The sequence below is a fragment of the Medicago truncatula genome, chromosome 1, assembly GCF_003473485.1.
Source record: "Medicago truncatula cultivar Jemalong A17 chromosome 1, MtrunA17r5.0-ANR, whole genome shotgun sequence".
In the NCBI taxonomy this organism is placed as follows: Eukaryota; Viridiplantae; Streptophyta; class Magnoliopsida; order Fabales; family Fabaceae; genus Medicago; species Medicago truncatula.
In genome coordinates, this window is record NC_053042.1 from 25,641,064 (window position 1) to 25,664,996 (window position 23,933).

General features: G+C 33.8%; 1 protein-coding gene and 1 long non-coding RNA gene across 3 annotated transcripts; one reads left to right on the top strand and one right to left on the bottom strand.

The window, feature by feature from the left end:
* The first annotated feature begins 12,919 nt into the window (after positions 1-12,919).
* On the top strand, positions 12,920-16,301 carry LOC25480571 (cytochrome P450 93A3). Its single transcript, XM_013586966.3, has 2 exons — positions 12,920-13,956; positions 14,845-16,301. Exons 1-2 carry the CDS (start codon positions 13,057-13,059, stop codon positions 15,463-15,465), a joined length of 1,521 nt encoding a protein of 506 aa, XP_013442420.1. The 5' UTR covers positions 12,920-13,056; the 3' UTR covers positions 15,466-16,301.
* Positions 16,302-18,893: 2,592 nt separating this feature from the next.
* LOC112418177 (uncharacterized) lies at positions 18,894-23,815 on the bottom strand. Of its 2 annotated transcripts, XR_005642106.1 has the most exons (7): positions 23,384-23,815; positions 22,438-22,789; positions 20,767-21,452; positions 20,541-20,673; positions 20,174-20,443; positions 19,945-20,049; positions 18,894-19,476 (listed from the first exon to the last, which is right to left on the bottom strand). It is a non-coding gene; the product is annotated as an uncharacterized lncRNA (long non-coding RNA). The 2 variants fall into 2 exon arrangements; XR_005642105.1 differs by lacking the exon at positions 23,384-23,815 and having other exon boundaries at positions 22,438-22,808.
* Positions 23,816-23,933: the final 118 nt, after the last annotated feature.

The following is a 23,933-nucleotide window of genomic DNA, read 5'->3' on the forward strand; positions in this document are numbered from 1 at the left end:
ATCCGACCATTGTTTCAAATCTACATAATAAGAAATTAAAAACAATCAATGAAAAACTCATTCAAACATTTCATCAAACACTTGAAGTGCAAATTATACATAAACCCTAAAAATCATAAAAATAACCCTAAACTCTAAAAAAACATAAAATTGCAAAAAGTATAACAAAATTATTCAACTTATATCTACTCTTAAAATAAATCATATACTCTTACATGTAAATCTACTTAAAAACTAAAATAAAAAAATAAATATAAAACACCATAATAAAATATAACCCTAAAATTATAAACTATAACATAAACATCATGCAAACATTTTAACTAAATTAATCAACTAACATCTACTCTAAAAAGGAATTATAACATGTAAATCTACTCGAAAACCAAAATAAATTAAATCTACTCGAAAACTAAAAAAAAAAACATTTATAACAACTAAAATGTAAGTTAATAGTATTATGATTACTGTTATCCCGATTTTGGGGTATCAAGTCATTAATTAGGCTTGAACCTTTCAATCTTTGATATTCTCTATTTTTTCTTGGGAAGGGTAAAATTGAGAAAACCCTTAGAAACTCTAAGTTCGGGGGTCGTTTTCGTTACGGGAAGGTATTAAGCACCCGTAACGACTATAGTATTCTATAGGAACCGATTTCCTAGCTTTATGTCTACGCTTTACTTTTATGCTTATTTATTGAAAAAGAGAGTTTATTTAGGTTAAGGATTTGGAAAGAAAGTGTATGAGATTTCATTTTATTGGACTTGGAGAGGTTTTGACCTCTTGCCTACATACCTTTTTAAGGGATCAAAATTCATGTAGTTCTCTTCCAAAAGTATTTTTGGTGTGTTTCAATTGATTTTAGTTTTTGAAAATGGTTTTGAATAAGAGAAAGAGGCCGTAAAGGCATGAGAGGAAAAGATAGTGAATTGTTGGTTCAATTATTAACGAAAAAATGTCTAAGTAGAAATTAAGATTCATTTGAATTTGATTAAGAAAATAAAGGAAAATACAATCGAGTTTTGACTCCAAGGTTTATTAGGAAAGATTTGAGTGATGGAATTAATTTGTTTTGAAAAATGAACATTTTCTAAGCATCGCGTCTCCTAAACATACATCTAAAACGGTAAACATACAACGTGTGTGCGTGTCGGTGCTTATGTCGGTGTACATCACTATAAAGAGTCCATTGTCCTTTACATTTCCCTAGTTTACATGCTATGGTCTTGTAAGGAATTAAAAGGAAATTAAACTACCTAAAATTACATGTCCATTTGACATAGAAATTGAAAGATAAAATGCCTAAACTACAAAAAATGAAGATAAAGTGATAAGGTGCTTATGAAATGGATGAAACATGAAATAGAATGATTAGTAGAATAAGGCATAAATGGTAAGAAAAAGTAAGCAATTGAATATGAGATAAAACGGTGAAAATGACGACAATAGCCGAAACGTAAAAGGAAACACATTACTTGAAACACAAGAAACTAAAAAATCACATCTAAAACAGTAAAACAAACACATGATCAGAGGCATATTCATCACAAAATTGCATATCAATCACTCATATCATATATCAAAATATTATGAACAAAAATGTGGCAAAAATTCCCAAGAATCAACTTAAAAAGAGAAAAAAAATCAAGAACTAACACACACATTTTATCAATTTCTTAACATGCAAAAATATCACAAAAATATCAAAAATGTATCAAGAAACACATAGAAAATATTTAGGAATTTTATGGAGAAAAAATAAAGCAAGCAGGAGGTCCACATAGCAAGAAACAGGGGTGTGCATAGCATGAAAAAAAAGTAAAAACGCAGAAAAAAACTAAAAGAAACAGGCCCAAGCCCAAGCCTAAGGGGTCCGGCCGCACAGGAACCACAGGATTGATCCAGAGGATCAAACCCTAGATCTAACGGTCAAGATCAAAGGATGGTGAACCAAAGCTGGACCGGTCCGGTTCGGTTGCTTATAAAATGTGGAGGGACCGGTCCAGTTTCATTTTTCACTTCCCTCTCTCTCTCTTCACTAATTCTAGTGAGAGAAGCTCTCACTTCTCTCTTCTCCCTCCCTCGCCGGTTTCTGAGAAAGCCGGCCGGAGAGGATGAAGATCTGGCCGGAACCTTCAAGGTCCGCCGGAATCTTCATCTTCTCCAGCGAGATCTGCAGATTTCGACGTTCAAAAATTCCAGAATTTGACCAAAACTACTTCAATCCACTCGCCTTCTAATCCTGAGTATGAATCCACCACTGAAATTTGCAGGCAAGGCTTAAATCAACGTAGATCTAGAAAAAGCTTTACGGTTTTTCGAAGAAAATTTTAGGTTTTTTACTTTTTTGAATGAAACTGTTTAGAAACTCCAAGATCTGTCTGTGTTGATGTGTTTTGAAAGAAAAGGAAGAAAAAGAAATTTTGAGTATGTTACCTCTGGTTTTAATCGGAGATTTAGAGCAAGATTCTTCGGAAACACTTGATTCTCGTTCTGTTTGATGATTTGGTGCTCGGAACCGAAAATAAATTGGTGATTCTTTCACTGATTTGATTTCTTCTTCGTTACCGGTTCAATTTCTCCATTTCTTTCCTTCTTCTTCTCCTTCCTCTGACTCTGTGATCGGTGCTGGAGTTCCTCGCCTCCGGTGAGGAATTCGTGCCTTGAATTGCAGAGGAGTCAATTCAGTGATGAAGATTCATCAATGAATCTATGAGAATTGACGAATTTGTTGATGGATTTGGTTCTGGAAAATTTACGGTTTGAACTTGTTCTTGTGTTCTTGGTGAATTTTCTGTTTTTGATCCTAACTGACAAGAGAGAGAAGATTTTTGTGATGTGGCATGTAATGAATGGGATCCTTTTCTTCTTCTGACACTGTGCACTATTTATAAGCTGCCAAGTGTGCCTTTGGACCAGTGAAATGGTGACACCAGTACTTGAACTTGAAATGGCTCGGCCTTGTACAATTTGTGACTTGGGACCTTTCTACAAAATAATAAACTTGAAGGACTAATCTGCAATTGTAAAAAAAAACAAAAAAATGCAATTTTAAAAAAAAATGGGACCAAAATGCAATTTTAGAAACTGTCTCAGGGACCAAAATGCAACAAAAATAAAATTGGACTAGAAATTGGTAAATTGGACAAAACGTAAAGTGAAATCTAAAATAAAATCAACAAAAGGACTAAAATGAACCAATTACAAAAATGAGGTATTTTAAAATACCTCTCTGTCGAAATTTTGATGGGAAAAGACCAAAATACCCCTAGGGACTAAACTGACTCAAACTGACTCAGATGCAATTTTTGAAATGATTTTTTTTTAACAAAAACTCAACAATGATTTATAAAACAAGTTGAAAAGACTCAGAGACAATCACAGGGACTAAAATGGGTTCCACTGCAGGAAATGACCAAAATACCCTTCTTGTATGAATTTTGCAAATATTTGAATTAAAGTGCAAGAAAACAAAGCAATGATTCAGAGAGACTTTTTTAATGACTTGTAACACAAGAAAGGACACTTTGGATGGTTTTATGCAAGAAAATCACAGACAAAATCACAATTGAAAATACTTTGAGACAGAGACAGTAAAAGGTGCAGATGAAACAAAGTAAAGGTTCGGAGTAAAACAACAGTAAATTGACAATTATCAGTAGTAGAAAATAAATTTGAATGAGTATTTTTAGGTCCAAAATCAGGGTATAACAATTACTTACTTGTGATTTTGTTGAATAAATTTGGTTGGGTTTTTTAGAGAGATTTGAATTGTTTTTGGTAAAATGAGAGTAACAATGGATGAGAGAGCTTCTGCAAGATTTGTAGCAGGAGGGCATCTGCAGTTAATTGCCGATGGATTCCTCAGCACTCAACTGCCGCAGGTTCTTTTATAATTCGGCAGTTAACTGCCGCCGGGGCATTTCGTCATTTACATGTGTTTTTCAGCCTTCTCAAATGTGTCAACAACAATTTTCTCTTAGAAATCGTGGTTGGGCTTAACACAACCCCACAAAACCGGCTTGTGAGGTGAGGATTACCTTCACTTATAAATACATTGTCAGACCATCTCCTTACTGATGTCAGACTCTTAACAACAACTGTGGAACAGGACCAATATCTAATTTTGTCTTTAATATGTTTAGATAGGGAAATTATGTATTGTAGAGATGGATTTTACCCGTCTCTAATTTCAATTTTTTTAGTGGTGTGTGCAGACATAATAGAAGTTCTCAAATCTCTCGAAAAAGAAATTATGCATAAAAGAATGAGTATACATGTAAGATCATAAATTTGAAGGGGAGAGAAAGGAATATTGCATTAAAGTAAATATCAGAGGATTTCACACATGTGCTTCTGGTTGCACTTAACTACAAATATCATATCCAAAAATTTTGGTTGAAGAAACCTATTTAAATTGGTTTGATGGTATTAACTTGAGATATGCGAGGTTTAATTTTCCCTAATACATTTGTGGGTTAGTTTATCTTCTTCAAATAAAAAATTGGTTGAAGAAATAACGCGATTAAGATAAGATTTTATTTATTTTAAACTTGGGTGGCTTTTTTTTTTGAAGAGAAACTTGGGTGGCTTTGTTCTTTAGTATTTGTAAAAGAGATTCACGGTTGTGGCTCAAAGAAAGTTAAGGTGCGTGAATGATGCAAGGTAAGGCTTATGGACTAAGAAAATATATGAGAAGAATCAAGGCTTGATTAAAATTACACTGTGTCGAACCCATTTCGGTTGGTCTAATCGTGTTACCTTGAAACTATCAGTGTGTTTTTTTTCAAATTTTCAAATTCAATTTTCTTGGTGCCAATTTGAATAAGCTAATTTAACTTAAAAAAATATTACACTCTATCGACACAAAAGTAATTATATATGAAGTCAAAAAACTGTGCATTGATCTCAAACCATCCATGTATAACTGGCCAATAGAAGACCATTATTAGCCCTATGACACGTGGCAAACATGCATACCATTTGTCATTATATATATATATATATATATATATATATATATATATATATATATATATATATATATTTTCATAAACAGGGGTCAATGGCATTTTAATAAGTGTTTGTTAATACGTTTCATAAATCACATCTAACTCTAAAATAATTGTCAATTATATGCATTAGATTAAGTATGTCATATACTTCTGCCATTTATTTTGATGAAGTTTATCTTTTTGTCAATTACTTTTCTTACTATTTACACGCTTTTCATTTCTTCTGTTTACTTCTCCAACTTATTTATATTTTACGCAAATTTAAACCTCATCTCAACTTACATCTCAAAGTTAAGCATGAATCAGTACTATTTGATAGTATTAAGGATAAGGATGAATCAATTAATCACTTGTTCGACATAATTAAATGTATATCATTTTGTTGGTTAAAGACGAAAAATTTCTAACTTAACTTTTGATCTTCATCTTTCATGGTTAAATATGATTTTATGTATTGGTTTTAGCTATTAGTATGCTAGCTTAAGAACTTGTTGTTTGTTCTAATTTTAAAATTAACTTTTGTGCTTTTGGTTCCCGCAAGATCAACGAAATTGGTAAAAACATTGCATAATAACATATATAATCGATGGTGTTTGTATCGTGTATACCCTATTAATTCACTTTAAGATGTAAATCTTAAATTTTTAACTACTATACTACTTGACAAAAACCAAAACCTTTTAAACTCTTGTGTTTGGTTTGTAAAACAGTAAGTACTGGGCATAACAGTACAACACAAGGTAGAACAGCACATGGCAAATTTTTTATGGCATTGAGTAATTTTTTGTTTTATACGATTTTTGAAGGACAAAATGTTATTTTGGTATTTTAGACAACTTGTACGTGGGACAAAAAGTTGTGCTGTGATTTGGTGAGGGACAAAAATATGAGTTTTGTCCTGTCTCTTGCCTCCAGTTTGTCCTGTACCTGAACAGTTTTACAAATCAAACACTGGACAAATATAATTGTTCTGTCCTGTCCTTCATTTTTTAGCAAATTAAAGGCACCCTGATCTTTCTTATGCGAGGTTTAATTTTCCTTAATATTCGTGTATACCCTATTAATTCACTTTAAGATGTATTCTATTTTGACTTGTTTAAAATAAAACTAAAATTTGATTGTTGAACCAAATTTTTTATGATTATAATATCTTGACTTAGTCCTCCTTAGATCAAATTAATGTCTTGACTTAGTCCTCCTTAGATCAAATTAATGTCTTGACTTAGTCTTTTTTAGATCAAATTAATTTCTGCATCTACCCTTTACCCACCTCATATTCATGTGTAGTGTCTCTTAATCCAACGCGTTCAATAGATTGCTCCCATATTTTCGGCGCAATTCCACCTATTGATTTTTAACATAATCAGTTTGATTTTTCGTTATCAAGTCTCTGTCGGTGTAAAATATACAAGTTGATAGCGCAGAACTGGCTTCTTATTATTTGATAGCAAATTGATGATTGCACCTTTCTCAACCACAATTGCATGCGTTCTTAATCAGGGCTACTATTTGAAAATTTAATTGCATTCAAAGCTGTTGGGTTCTTAATTATCTTGATTACTATTGGTTCTAGGGTTTCCATCAAAACCTTCATCATAGCTGTCAACCTCGCATGATTCTGATTCTGTCTTCATTTTTTATGGCATGGCTGCCATTTGTCCCGGGTAATGCCTGGCTTCTTACTATTATGACTCCTTCAACACTCTCTTTTGCGCAGGTTTTAAACTCTTCTGTTGTCCCCGACCCCGTCAGTCCCAGCCTTGAGGGTGTGAAAGGTGTTCAATCAGGCCGGGCCTCCAAATGTTATGGGCCTTTAACGAAAAATTAAATCTAATACTCACCCCCCATTTAAATAAAAAGAGGGTTGCTTTTTAGGCCCCCTCAATATCTCTTTAGGCCCCCTAAAAATACAAAAATAACCTTTATACGACTTCTGGTAGATAAATACCGGTAGTTCATTTTAATTTTTCTCATTTTGCACCTTCGGTATGTACATACCGAAGGCACATTTTCAACTACATGTATGAAATTATCAGATGGTTTACCGGGGTCCAAATCTTCTATAAATTTGCATATAGTGGAAAACGTGACAAGATCCTTAACTCCGTTCAATATGGATGGTCATTGGTCGATCTTTTATTGATACTAGGAATGAGAGCGATGAAACTGATGCTTCAGTAGTTGCAGATTCTTTCACTTCCGAGTCTCTTATCTTGACAGAAACCATCGACGTATATCCAACAAACGCACCTTATAAGAGGAAAGTAAGCCCTGCAAATGCTGAGGAATTCAACCATTCTAGCACCTCCAGGAAAAATTTAGTTATCATGATCTTTCTCATAGGTCATAATTTTTATTCTTTACATGTTTGCTAGTTTTACCAAATATTGCATTGCTCTATATAGGAAGAAAACAAGTACTGATGATGCCAATGGACCTAAGACACAAAAGAGGTTGCAATTGCAAAAGGTCTAAGTGTACAAAAAATACTGTGAATGTTTTCAATTTGATAATTCCAACAGTTTGAAAATGTGCCTTCGGTATGTACATACCGGAGGTGCAAAATGAGAAAAGTTAAAATGAACTACCGGTATTTATCTACCGGAAGTCTTATAAAGGTTATTTTTATATTTTTAGGGGGCCTAAAGAAATATTGAGGGGGCCTAAAAAGCAATCCTCAAATAAAAAATATATATGTTATAACTTTATATCCTTTAGTACACGTTTGAATGTTTTTTCTAGACTCTAGTTCTCATTTTTGTATATAAATCGGATCCTATCAAATCACCCCTAATTTGTATAATCACTTAATCAGTCAATTTGGAAAGCTATTTCGTTGAAAGAATCACAACAATCATTTTCTTCTTCGCATAAACCATTCGTTTTACCATTTTCCACAACAAAGAAGTGACAAATTCAAACGACACCGTTGGATAAATTTCACCTCTTTCACTTAATTTTTTTAATTCCTTTCATGTTTAGAACTTCTTCAGATTCTGATTTTATTTAATGAAATTTAGCTACACAAAAAAATTACGTTTTATTTTATTAGGGGCCTATTTTAAAAAGAGAGCCGAGCCTCCTATTTCACGAGGACGACCCTGGTCCCCGTGAACTTATCCCAGTTAACAGGGACATTGCTTAATTTATGCAGGAGTCAGGGTTCAAACCCCGGACACCACACTTCTTCCTCACATTTAATTGTATGAGCTCCAACCACTAAGTTACTAGATAAAAAAAAAAAAAAAAACTCTTCTACTGATGTCTAATTTAGTCCACTATCTTCCCCAAAGATCAAAGGGGATGCTTTGTGCATCAAAATTACACAAGAGGACTATGAAATGGGTATTTTTTATTTTTGTTTTCTCAATCAAAAGTAAAGGAAGACATGAGGAGGTAACTTGACATCACAGCTAAATTGGCATCCTCAAAGCTACCCTCATCATCTACCACCTCGTTTATAAAAAATAATTAAAAAAGAAAAAAAAACTAATAAGAGGGGGACCACACCGAAAACCCTCGGAGAAAGACAAAAATAAAAAGTCAAAAATACAAAGCAAAGGCCTAAGTGAAATGAAAATTAAGAAGACCGTAAATGAGATGGGTATTGTTGATTGTAAATGAAACATATTTTTCTATCTATTTATATCTATCTATCTTCTATCTATCTACCTATCTTTAAATTTAAAACTTGCCTCATTCTAATGCTTGAATTGTGCCTATGTGGCACCTCTAAAAAACATCTTCTCATTCTCTTACTAAACTTGATTGATGCTTGATTCATTCTTAACTTTAAGTTATGCATATATGTCACCTCTAAAAAAAACTATTATTTTTGAATTGATAATTTGATAAGTCACAACAATGAATTGTAGTGTTGATAAGGATTTATTGTTGCATGGGTGACCTTCCCTTGGCAAACGTACAACACTCTTGCCACCACACCGCAACTCTTTCAATTGAACGTATATTCAATCTTAAATGCCAATTTATTTTATTATAATGCTACACATGATTGATTTGTAGGTGGCATTTAACATGGGAAAGGGTAAAACTTTCCCACTATGGGAAAGTTAATATTAACGATTTGATCAAATAAAGTATACACATTTATCATAGTCTCTCAGCACCATATTATTCTTCTACACCGTCTTCCAACACTATTCTTTCTTCTTCATGCCTCACTAACCCACCACCACCAACATCAAACCTGCCATCCCAATATCGTTTTTTTTTTCAGAAGAATTAAAACTTAAACATGTTTGGGACGGAGTATGTTTTTTCTTCGAGAAGTATGTTTTTCAACCTTCAATTTGAGTTAAAACTTAAACCTGCCGTCCCAATTTGATGCATGCCTTTCTTCCTACACCGGCGAGCCACCGCACGCCACCGTGGATGAGTTTCTGGTCACCACTTCCGGTTGGAATTAAAGAGAAAAACTTCAAGAAAATCTCTATTAATCTCATTGAAGGAATCAAAGGGGTATCAAAACCACTTTTAAAACTTCTTCACTCGTAAATCCAAACAAACCGTAAAGACAATTTCATGTGATAAATGCTACTATCCCTGCCAACATACACACAATCCATTCAAGATTCTTGCAAATGTGAGACAATGTCTCTGTGTTTTAGTGGATGAATGAACTAAAATTTAATGGTTTTCAAAAGAAAATTAATCTAGGATTGAATGTTTAATTTTCGTTTAGTTCTGTTTTAGTTTTAGATTATTTAATGGCTAAAGGGTTTGTGAGAGAGACATTGAGGAGAGAGAACGGTTGGAGAAAATAGTGAGGAAAAAATTAACTATTGAGAGAGCATGATAAGATTGTGCTCATTATTTAATCAAATGGCTAAAATCAACTGTCCTATGGTGGGAAAGTTTTACCCTTTCCCATGTTAAATGCCACCTGATTTGCAATGCTACACCCGGTTTATATGCTATGAATTTAAAAATTCTAACGCATTTTAGTTTGGACATAGTTGCTTCCAATAGATGTCATTATATATAATGTGTGCCTTTTGCTAGAGAACCATGCTGGGTCTTTGTTCTATCTTTTGTTTAGTGTGTTTAGAAAAATTGAAATATGTTGTTTGAGTTGATTTTCTCTTGTTTGAACCAGAAGAAATAGAAAAGGTAATGTTGTTTTGGAGGTTTAAGTTTCCTTTTGAGTCTTTATTTTTTCATACCCATATGATATATAATAGTATAAAAATATTGAATTTTCTTCCCTAAAAAAAATATATTGAATTTTCTTTTTATGGATTTCAACTACAACATGAACAAATTAGGTAAAATGATGTATTCTCTAATTCAATTCATCACTTTTATGAATCAAATGTTGTGTTTGGGAATGATCCGTGAAAAAAAGAAAACCTCATAAAAGAAAATTTATGTTTATGTTGTCATGAGTAGAAGCTGAGAGAGTGGCTGTAAATATTTGAGCTAGGATTAACTGAATATTACATTTCAGAAATAAATAATGTACAACCACTAATATTTTTATGTAGACTATTCTAGCCTAATGGTCTAACTAATGACTAAAGGGCTTATTACAAATTACTAATAATAATAATAGTAAAACTTCACTATTTCCAACACTTATTCCTCACAATGTTGAATACTTCAATTTTCAATACGAATACACAAATTTTCATAAAAACATACCGTTTCAGGTATTTAAAGAGTGACTTAGTGGGAGTCGTTAGTATTTGTATATAAGTTATTAGTTTTTAAGCTCATATGATTAAAAATATATGTTTGGTAACACTCACGATCTTATATCTTATTATTATTATTTTTTAACATTTTTTGATAAGTTCATTCAAGTATCTTTCATACTATCATTTTTCCTCCTTATTTTACCTTTGTAAACTTAATTGAAAAAAATCATATATTCAATTGATTTATCTTTTTATGTCATTTTCTATTTATAAGTTAGTTCAACCATTGATTTTTTAAACACTACAAACATAATCAAGTATCTTATCCCTTATAAGTTATAAACTAGCTTATAATAAGTGAACCTTCGTGAGTTAGTTTATTAGCTATCCACCACATTTTTAAGAAATAGAGCCATCTCGTTTCCACAATACCATCCTCCATGCTATTCTACTTTAATTTTATAATGAATAGAAACCATCATATTGTTCTTCCAATAAAACTATCATGTCTTTAGACAAGGAGGGGTTGTGGTATCGAGTCTTGAAGGCTAGGTACGGGGAGGAAGGAGGGCGCTTGAGGGAGGGGGCGCAAGTGTTCTTTATGGTGGCGAATGAAATCACGCATTCGTGGGGGTGTAGGGTTGGGGGATGGAAACTGGTTTGAAGATAATGTACGTCGCGTGGTTGGCGGGGGGAGGTACAACTTACTTTTGGACGGATAGTTAGGTAGGAGGTGTACCTTTACAGGTGAGGTTTCCTCGCGTATTTGATTTAGCTGTAGAGAAAGGGGAGACAGTAAAGGATATGGCGAGCCTTGGTTGAGAGGATGGAGGGGGTGCCTGGGTGTGGAGGAGGTGCCTATTTGCTTGGGAGGAGGAGTGTGTTAGGGAATGTTCTGTCTTGTTACATGACATTGTTTTGCAGGATCATTTACCTAACAGGTGGGGGTGGCTTCTTGATCCCATTAGTGGCTATTCGGTTAAGGGAACTTATAATTTTCTGACAACAACTGACGAACCTATTGCAAGGGGATCGTTCGATGATGTTTGGCATAAGAATGTTCCGTTAAAGGTATCAATTTTTGTGTGAAGACTACTCTGTAGTCGTCTACCGACGAAAGATAATCTGTTGTGGCGTCGTGTAATTCAGCATGACGACAACAGATGTGTCGAAGGATGCGGTTGTGAGGAGACAGCAGGTCATTTGTTTTTGGGTTGTACGACTTTTTGCAGTGTTTGGTATCATATATTTCATTGGTTAGACATCAATTTCGTTGCTCCAGAAGCGATTGGCGAACATTTTCTTCAGTTTGGTCACTTTTCCGGGTTACCGCGATTGACATATCCATTCCTTAAATTGATATAGCTCGTGTCTGTCTGGATCATCTGGAAGGAAAGGAATAACCGAGTTTTTAATCGTAAGGCATTGGTTAAATCAGTTAACAGATCGACATGGTAAAAAATGCTATCTTTCCGGTGGTTGAAGGTGAATCTTATTACATTCGCGTTCAACTATCATGACTGATGGAGGCATCATTTATCTTGTATGGGTCTAATGTTGTAATTAGTGTCATTCTTTTTCTTCATTGTAATTTTGAGCAGCTCTAATACGAGAGTTCTGTGGCTGGCTTGTACAAACTTTTGGGTGTTTATCTTACCACACCTTATGCGAGATGATTTAATATATTGCATTTTGGCTTGTTAATAAAAAAGAAATGCAATGCAATACTGGTTCTACATGTTTTTATTATAACATTTATTATACCCATAATATAAGATCATGTTTTTATGATACAAACCAAGCCACTGCACACTATATGATTTAATATAGCATGTACTCTTTATTCTTTATTTATAGGATATAAAATGAAATGCAATGCAATACTAGTCCTACATGTTTTTATTTTGTACAGGTGTCCTTCATGTCTACGTAACTCACATATATGCTGTAAGCCTCCTTTTTTATACTCCATATATTTTGTATACTTGTAACTCACTTTTTTTCTGACGAGGTTTTTAAACCTCGGACCTTACATATATAATGCATTGTTCATATCACCTAAGCTAAACTTACGAGGACTTGTAACTCACATTTTAGCTTATAGCAATATATTTCGCATTAATGCTTCTAATTTATTAAATTCATAATTACATACCGGTTTTTAAAACATTAATATGAGGTTTTATAAGAGGTCTAACAGTGGCATTACAATTTGGTTCTATATATAAGTAGTGCCATAGGCATTCATGTACATAAGATTACGGTTAATGTGCTATCACTTAAGTTTATGTTCCAAACTAGGTAAACCACCATATAGTTTTTCTTCCAATTTTTTCTTGTTTTGAGAGAATGTTTTTCTTCCAGTTTTAAAATTTTTAAGTATGTCTGAAATGCAATATATCCAACTTTTCTTTGTTTGGCTACTCTCCATTATAGCAGTTCGAGCCATACTAACTAGAAAGAAGAACAAGAACCGCCGTACTCCACCGTCTCCTCCAGCCTTACCTATCATTGGACACCTTCACCTTATTTCTAAAGTACCTCACCAAAGTTTTCACAAACTCTCAAAACACTATGGTCCTATAATGCAACTTTTTCTTGGCTCTAAGCGATGTATAGTAACTTCAAGTCCAAATATCGCAAAGGAGTTTCTAAAAACCAATGAAACTTTCTTCTCGAACCGTTTTGCAAATGCTGCAGTTCAGCAAATAGAATATGGCTCAAAGGGATTTGTGTTTGCACCCTATGGTGACTATTGGAAGTTTGTTAAGAAGTTGTGCATGTCAGAGCTTCTTGGTAAAAGAACACTTGATCAATTCCTTCCATTGATGCAACAAGAGTCATTGAGATTCTTAAAACTTTTGCAGAAGATAGGAGAAGCTGGCAACGCCGTTGATGTCGGCGGCGAGCTCTTAACTCTCACCAATAACATTATAGCAAGAATGGCAATAAGTAAAACATGTTCTGAAAATGATAGTGAAGTTGAAGAAATTAGGGAGATGCTGAAGGACATTTTAGAGCTTGGAGGGACGTTTAATGTGTCAGATTTTATTTGGGTTTGCAAGAATTTGGATTTACAAGGAATACATAAAAGGCTTAAAGTTGCTATGGAAAGGTTTGACATAATGTTGGAGAGGGCCATAAGGGAACATCAAGAGAAAAGAAAGGTAAAGGGTGAAGGTGCTCATGATAGGGATATACTTGATATTTTGTTGGAAAAACTTGAGGATAAGAGCTATGAAATAACATTGACCAGAGAGAATATCAAGGCTTTTATTATGGTATGCAAGTTTTCTAATTTCTATATTTTTCTCACTTATTATGATCAGCGTATTATCCATTTATGTCCTCAAGTCCTTGTTAATTATTAGGAAAAAATAGACTTGGTACTTGTTTGTCTGTCTGTGTTTTATTTAGAAAATGATAATTCGCCGTCATGGACACTTTTTAAGAAATTTATTATAGAAATATATGTATCAAAAGTCGTGTATTTAACTTTTTAAAAATTAACATATCATATTTTTTAATATAAAATTGTTCTTCTTGAGTTGCTTAACATGCGTCCTTAAGGCACAAGTTAGGATGATCCATTTTTTATTTTTTATATGTACTTACACTCTTCGATTATTATTATAAACATAACTCTATATGTTAGATTTATTCAATTAATGATATATATGATTCTTATTATAGACCACATTCAAAAATTTTAAAAATTTATAGATAATTAAATAAACTTAAATTTAACAACTACTAAAACTTTATGTTAAATTTTTTTGTAGTGACGAAAAACATGTCAAATTTTTTATGAGAATTAAAATAAAAATTTAATATATTTATACCCAAAAAAACTTATTTAACCCTAAAATCCTATAATCTTAGTTTTTTGGTAAGATAAAATATTTGTTTTAAGGAAAATATTAACTTGTATCTTTAGAACATATGTTAAGGAACTTAAAGTGAAACTTTTGTGTAGAAAATTGTGTAAATTTATTCTGTTAGATATTGAAGCAGCTAAGGGCACAAGTTAGCATGACCTTTATTTTAAACTTGACGGAGTAGACTTACTTCCAACATAGCAACAGCCGACATTGGAGCAGCTAACCCATACGGATTAATTGTATTTTGCTTATAAAGATTATACTAATTTTAGTCTATGGTTTTTGCAGGACATGTTTATTGCGGGAACAGACACATCTGCGATAACAATGGAGTGGGCTTTGGCTGAGTTGATAAACAACCCACATATAATGGAGAAAGCAAGGCAAGAGATTGATTCAGTAACAGAAAATAGTAGATTAATTCAAGAACCTGATCTTCCTAAACTTCCATATTTGCACGCAATACTCAAAGAAACCCTTAGAATTCACCCTACAGTACCACTTATCGTTAAAGAAGCATCCGAAAGTTGCGTCGTTTATGGTTATGATATTCCAGCAAAGACAATTTTATTTGTTGATTTGTGGTCAATGGGTAAGGATCCCAAACTGTGGGAAAATCCGCTCGAGTTCAAGCCGGAGAGGTTTATGAGTGAAGGGAATAAGTTTGATTTTAAGGGACAGAATTTGCAATATATGCCATTTGGAACTGGAAGAAGGGCTTGCCCTGGTGCTTCATTAGCACTTCAAGCTGTTCCAACAAATCTTGCTGCAATGATTCAATGTTTTTATTGGAAGGTTAGTGGTGATGGAACAGTTAACATGGAAGAGAAACCAGCTTTGACCCTTCCTAGGGCTCATCCTTTGATGTGTGTCCCTATTCCTCGTTTTAAAAGCATTCCTTCTAATTAAGAAAGCTTTTATATGTGTTTAGTCCCTCCAAACAGGGATCATTTAAAAAATGGTCCCTATATTCCTTAATCCTGGTATTTTGTCCTGTCAAAATTTAATCACTTAAAAATTGGTCCCTCAGCCCAGTTAATTACTGCCACGTCACTGTAATTACAAATGTGGAATTACAAAAATACCCCTGTAATTAGTGACGTGACAGTGATTAAGTGGGGAGGGGACGGAATTTTAAGTGATTAAATTTCTGCAGGGCAAAATGCATGGATTAAGAAATACAGGGATCAATTTTTAAATAACATCTATTTGCAGAGACTAAATACATATAAAAGCCATTAAGAAAAGAGTTGAATTGGAACTTATTGGTCAGGAGTTTGAATTGAAAGGGCATTTCATTTACAGAAGAAATAAGAAGATGAAGTGGCGATCACTTGACACTACGTGTTTCTATGGGTTCATTTCGGTTAATTTATTTTTAAGCTTATGAAAAATAGTTTATTCAAAGAAATAAGTTTTAAGTTAATTTATAAGATGTTATTAACGAAAGTTGTATCTTCATAAACTACTTTCATATTCATAAATTCATGAATAATGTATAAAAACTTATTTATTTTCATAACTGAAACAAATCAATCCAAACACGCGTATAGTCGTATTCTTTGAGTTGTTTTGGCATGGGTCTTTAGATTTTTTGGAATTGTGTTTTGGGTTGGTTGGTCCGTATACCTTGTAATAAGTTTATGTCACTATCAGCGTGGTACCTTGCTACTTGATCTTATATAATATCTTGATGCAATGTATTTGTTTTCCATTAAGCTATATACTGAGTTTGTCTATTAATTACAAGGTTTTCTTTAAGTTAGTACGTTGGGGCGTCACAACCCATGTTGATAAGAACTTGGGTAACGTTGTTAATCAACCTAGGAAAGCACATCAATATGTTCCAAAATAGAATATCGCTTAAGGACAACTTGAACAAAAATAAAATGCAAGACTTAGGTTAAAATCATAAGACATATTCTATAAAGATTAAAATCATAATCATATTTTAGTCCCAAATAAACAGATATATGACATGTTTGATCTATTGAGGATATTAGTGCAAAATCATAACCACTTGGAAATTAATATGTTCCACCTCATATATTATTCATGGGACCACTATGACCGTCATCACTAATGTAAAAATTGAGTAAACCTCGACGATCATTATGTCAATGTATTTGATGACATAGATTGATACGAGTAAGTAACATGAAAATTGCATGCAATATGTTCACTGAATCATACCTATTTCCAAGTGTACACCTGAAATCTTTAGCGAGCGAGATCAAACTGAGATTTGCAAATTCAGTTTTTGTACAAACAATACAAAAATGGTTATAACAATAACAACCTCATTGACATTTATTTATGAAGAAAATCACAACATAAAATCTGAATCAATACTAAAACAAAAATATATAACATAAATAAAAAAAAGCTTAATTACACCACGAGTCCTTTAAGACATCCTTAACTAGAATTACCATATGAATGAATTTAGGTGAGTCAACTAACATGAAGTTTATCTCTACATGTTATATCCTTTGATAACAATTATAAGGCTATGGACTTTATAAAATTTATCGTTGAAGATATGACTAATTAACTTATGTGCCAAGTTTATTATTTAAGCACTATATGACTAACTATATGATTAAAATTTATTGTTGAGGCACTCACTACGTGCCCAACATAACACTTATGGACTTGTCTTGAATGAAATCTAATATAAATACCCCAAATTGTATGCAAATATAGTTTATATTGCAAAACCATGCCAAAAAAACTATTATGTCTATTTCCCGCACCTTTTTGTAAGTATTGGACACGATTCATTCGGAACAAAATGATGTAAGTAAATGTGTTGGAAGCCAACTCAGAGCTGAAAGCGAGTCAAAACAGTGAGTTGCAGGAGGACTTTCTAAAGTTAATTGCTAGGAGAAAAACAGCCTGCTATGCAAGCTAAGACAGTTTCAAGAAATATCAGAAGACATGGCTTTTCCCTCCATTGAAGAAAGCTTGATTCGCTAGGCGAGCATCAATACGCCTAATGTATGCATTTGAAACAATTTGTTATTTTGCCACCGAGCATCTCAAGTAAGCTGATTCAATGAATCTCGCGTCGTTTTCTAGGAATGGAGATGTATGTTGATGGATAGGTGGGGTGGAGTTACATCTAAATCATAAAAAATAAACGAACGATTACTAGGAAACATTACATGAAAATATTTTTGAATGCTAATCCTAGCACAACTTTCTCTATCTTGTTATATTTTAACTGTGATCAATTACAAACACGATTTTGAACTTCTGTGGATTTGAGCAATATCAAAACTAAGTGTGGTCACTGTGGTCCGATACAATTTATATTTTATAAAACATGCAAAATACATACTGTTGTATGCGGGTAGGTAAAATTCTATTTACCAAATGGCGTTGTTGCCGGGGATTGCATCAAATTTATTTTGAAATATTTTGTTTATAATTCAGTGTGATTGGTAGCCTGCTATAACGTAATTGTTTATATTTTGAAATATTTTGTTTATAATCCAGTTATAATTCAGTCTGATTGGTAGCGAGGTATAAAACATGAAAAATACATATTTTGTTTACCGGACAAGACAAATTTTAAGTTCTATAACGTAATTGGCTACTGATTACGGGTATAGTTTGTTAATTTTCTTTGTATGCAAGGAAACACACTCACTACAAGAAATATTGGATTTTCCTAGGGAAATATTCTTCGGAAAACACACTTTTTTTCGTAGGAAAACACGGATTTCCGAGAAATTACAAAGGAAACAAGTTGTAGGAAATTTCAGATCTATTCCTACGAGATTTCCGAAAAACTTCTGAGGAAATACTTTTTCCGACAGAATTATCGAGAAAAGTTTAGTAGGAAAGCATGGTTCAGACTGTCACCAATGACACACGCTTTCCGACGAAAATTTCCTAGGAAACAATAATAATTAAAAATTGCAGACTGACACACGTTTTCCTACGAAACTTTCCTAGGAAACAATTATATTTAAAAAATAGAAATTAGATTCAAATTTTGATTTCGAAAAAGGCACCAAATAATTCAAATGAGGTGCCAAAATATTTGGTGCCAAAATTTCATAAAAATCAAATTTAAAAAAAAAAAAAACGAAAATAAAAAAGTGCACCAAAATTTGAAAATAACCTAAATTTTTTGATAATTTGTTTCCTACAAAACATGTCATGTTGATAAATAATTACATAAAATAAAATTCATGAATGCAAGTTAAATTTTCTTTGACCGTAACCACCTAAAACACCCCAAAAGTGCCCAAAATCAGTCCCTAACCAAAAAACAGCAACTGAAACTTGCTAAAAACAACATTGAAATACACAACAAGAATATAAGTTACTCGTTATGATCATCATCCCTCTCCTCGTCCTCGTCCTCGTCCTCATCCTCGTCCTCATCATCATCATCATCATTGTCGTCGTCATGTGTTCGATCTTCTTGAACCGACGGTGATGATTGACTCGATCGCGACGATGATTCCGATGTTTTCCTACTCTTCATGCCACCCATCCTTTTTGCAACCATCCTTTTGAGTTTTCTCATTTCCTCGGCCTGTTTGGCCAGTAATTCCCTTAACTCATTCTCCGATTCTTCTTTCTTTGCCAATGCCTCCTTTAATTTTGAGATTGCAACTTCTGGTTCATTCGTTATATCATTGCTTGCATCTCAAGAGGCAGCTCTCTAGAACGAGATGATGAATCTGGTGGAGGAGGAACATAGAACAAATCTCCATGTACCACATTGCCGGCTAACGGCCCAAGACCGTACATTCTACCCTTTCTTCCTTTTCCTCCATCCGGTCTTCCTTTTTCTATAGCCTTTTCCCATAATTGAAGTTTAATGGGGAAGGGAATTTTTGGATATGATGGAATCTCAAGATTCTCCTCCAAAAACTCCGCTGCTTCCGTGCGATAAGCTGCCTATAAAGTAAAGTAATATATAATAAAGTCAAAACCGAAAAAAAAAAAAAAAAAAAAAAACACACAGCAGCAACAAGCTATCAACACCAAAACAGAAAAGCCACATACAGAAAATGGATCACCTAAGAAAAACACTCCCTAACCACTGTCAGTAACAGAACAGCATGCCAAACCTAACAACCAAAAATGCAAGAACAGAACCAGTGATGCAGCCACCACAACCACAAAAAGAACAACAATATTTCTAACCATATATTTTCCAGCAATACAGGCTCCTATTAAGATATTCTCAGAAACTAACATTGCATATGGCTCATAATTTAACTAACAATATGATATTTACAAGCATCAAATAAAAACGAAAGGCACCAACCAACAAGCACTAATTGACAATGCACATATGACCGACACACGACACACAACCCACATCCTATGAACACAGAGAACATAAAATTATTAAAAATTTACCTGGGTATTGCTAGCTCGAGCATCGACATACCGACCAAGATTCTGAATGAAACGAGTTTCATCAACTATCTCTTCTGGATAAGGATCTCTACCCAATCTATTTCGCTAATTGTACACACAAATATTAACCAATTAGAACTTTTGGCAAATTTAATATCCATACATATAGAAATATAAATAGTTAAATATATTTTTTTACAAAATTTCTAGCATGGGTAGCGGTACTGACAGAGCCTTGTGCGTGCAACTGTCCTCCTACAATAGATGCTCTGTTCAGCTTGTTAGCTCTGGACCGGTTCTTAAAATGTGGATCTTCATTCCAATACTTCAGCAATAACTCCCAACTTTTCTCTCCGATCCATTCTGTACGATAATTGCCCTTACGGTTTTTCAATTCCTTCCGTTCATCATATAATAAATCTGATAAACGTCTTGCAGCTACCCTATGAAAGTTTCTCTATACAAGAGTGTGATGATGAGGTTCCCATCTACAAAAATCCTGCAATAAAAAAAATTATTAGACATTCAATAATGTAAAAAATAAACCATATTATAAATTAAATACAATTATTTAATATTCAACAAAATGTGTTTACCGAAAAGTATTTAAAATGGTTGTTCCTGTCATCGGTAGTAAGATCTGTATATACGGCCCAACGCCTATATTTAGGGTAAAACGTCTGGATCGCCATTCTAATATGTTCTGATACTCCGTGGGATGGCTCTAACCTACAAATTTGAATTGTTAATTAAATTATGCATTTAAAAAATTAATAAGAATTAAGTCAAACATAGGTAACAAATTAAATTTGTATTACTTACGTTTCAGGTGTTGGTGTAAACACAATAAGGTTATCCACATACTCCCAGTCTTCAATGATTTGACGCCGTTGTCGGCGTTGTTGATCACCCCCAGACGGTACCTTTTCATTTTGGTTGTTTTGTTGTTGTTAAAGCCTTTGATGATTGTGATGGAACAGATGTGTTAAAGCCTTGTCGGACATTAGACCGGGTGGTGTTGTAGTTTGGCGAGTGTGTGGATGGCAGAGTAAATCCAGGCATGGCAAAACCAGGATTAGAATATATGGGGGGCTGGCTAGTAGTAGCATGACTAGTAGTAGCTGCTGGAAATAATGCGGGAAGAATAGGCGGGAATGGTGCGGAAGGGGGCTGGCTAGTAGTAGCCTGACTAGTAGTAGCTGCTGGAAATGATGCGGGAAGAATAGGCGGGAATGGTGCGGGAGGATTAGGCGGGAATGGTGCGGGAGGAATAGTCGGGAATGGAGTGGGGTAAGGAGGTGGAGTAGTAGCAGTAGGAATAGGAGTACCAGTCCGTTCATCAATGTTACGGAAGGTAATCCCCGTCGGTCGAACCCACTGTCTGGTAGGGTCTGAGGAAACATCTATTCATCCATTCTTCTTTTTCTTCGGCTTCCCATGATCTACAACATGAGCCTTACCCTTATCTTTGTCTCGTCCAGACATCCCTGTCTGCTTGCCTAAACAGTCTGGAACAGAAATAAAAAGAGTTGATTAATGCTCTAAAATATGCACAGGTTTAACATCAAGGAAAAAATGCAATGATACATTCAATTCGACTACACTGTATCAGTAATTCAGAAAGATGGATGGGTAGTACGCAGGGTATTCAAAAAGATAAACACATGTTAACTCTCAACCCACAATTCATAGCTCTTACCTAACCACGACGGCGACACCTGATGACGAAACCTAAATGCACACTAACAGATTTGAATCAGCATAAAGTTACTTTTATACTATTATATCATGGTAATAATGTCATAGATTAAGAAATGTAGAAGTATGATCAATTGAGTAAGTGAAAGAAAAAAAAAAATAATAGATTGAAATTCTGACTTTTGCAGCTTAGATACTCTGTTATAAATATCGTATAACTTAAGATACAAATATTCTTTTGAGAGTGGAACTTGAACCATTAGAAAGTAGACAAAATTATCTACATAATAGGCACTAGAATCGTGGAATTTCAATAAGTATAGTGAGCAAAACCCTGATTATAAGTTGAATAAAAATTGCTAACATGTTTCTGCACCTGCACACGTTCATTAGTAAAACTGTACAAATTGGATATTTAAACACCAAAACTAAAATTATATTTATATTCTTGACATTCTAAGCTTTCCAGGGAATGTTTGTTTACTCAATTCGGACACCGTTTGATATTTTAATTAAATAGAGGAAGTTTAAGTCTGTTTACGAACAAAACTGAACTTTTGGATTGGTTTTGTAGAATTACACTCAAAACCCTATGAAGCACGGACTCGGACACGGAGACGGGACACGAAACGGACACAGCTAATCTAAAAAAAACCTAGGACACCGACACGGCTATATCATGGTGGAAAAGGGAGCAGCGAAAACACTACCTTTCTCTACCGATTCTCTAATTCTCATTCTTTTTCTTCTTTTTTTGTCTACCTATAGAGGAGTTGAGAGAGAAAAGAAAGATACCAATTGGATAAATCTTGAAGGAAGAGAGTGAGAGCGAGCGATTAGTGTGATGGAAGCAGTGATGGAAGCAGCGAACGGCAAGAAGATGATGAACAGTGAAGGTGCATGCATGGTGTCATTATATTTTAGAAACAAAAAGCACAAAACAGAAGCAAATCAGATATATATCCTACAAGACATAATCTATATTTCCATGATTTACAACACAATGAATAATCGTTCCAGCAATAACCAATCAGAAAAATGTGCAAACTTATTAGTTAAAGTTCAAAAAAACATGAGGCAAAAAGGACTTACATAAATAGCAGCAGACTTAAAAAACCAATAGCGTGAAATGCTTCTTTTACTGAGCCTAATGAAAATATATGTGAATGACCAAAAGGAATAAACAATTAGGTAAACAGACAATGAATTCTTAAATTAAAATAGAAGTAACAACTAGAATTAGAATACAACTTGATATTTGAAAAGAACAACTAAGCAATCCTGTTCTGTCCTTTTTTTCAGAAACAACCAGAATTAGAAGTAACAACCAGAATTCAGAAACAAATATAATTAATTTCAAAAGGGAATTTATAAAAAAAATATTTGTTTCATGTTCCTTGTTTCACTAAGCAATCCTGTTCTGTCCTTTTTTTCTCCTCAATAAATAAAACCAATTTACTTTGCTTCTTTCATCACTATCATCATCCATATACATAGCCCACAAACCCCATTTCAACAAGTTTAGATTTTGATAAAACATCACTACTACACTACTAAAAGAACCCAAATCAAAATTTTCACTATACCAAAAGAACCCAAATCAAATTTTATGTGTATCCAAACCAAAAGAACCCAAACGTGTTAACTTATCAAAAGAACTCAGACCAAATCAGAAAACCTTAATATTTTAAATCACAAATTAGCAGCAATAAAATCAATTTAGCAAAGGTGATTCACTAACCTTTTAGAGCAATAAAATCAATGCTGATGGATTGTGGACTGAGTGAGTTGGAATCTGAGCAATTGTAGCACCGATTGGAACTATTGGACCGATTGTGAGAAGCTAGGTTTGGAAGTGACAAGAATCTAAATCGAGTGTGTAGGCTAGGTTGGGAGTGTGAGAGCGAGAGCGTGTGAAGCCATAACGAGGAAAAGGAAGGAGGAAGGAGTGAGGAGCGACTGAGTTGGTGAACGGCGACTGAGCAACTGAGCGACTTAGTTGGTGAACGGCGACTGAGCGACTGAGCAAAAATTGAGCGATTGAGCAAAAATTGAGATTGGTGAGTGAGTGAGTTTGAGATTTTAGGGTTTTGGAGGTGTTGGAGGGAGATTGAAATTGGGGAAAAGAGGTGGGAGGGAGACTGAAATTGGAATGGAAAAGAAACCTGCGACCCTTTCTTTCATTTTGACAACATTTAATTTTATTTTATTTTACAATATCTTATAAATAAATTTTTAATATATTAGTTAGATAATGATATAAAAAAATACATTAGATATATAATTAATAG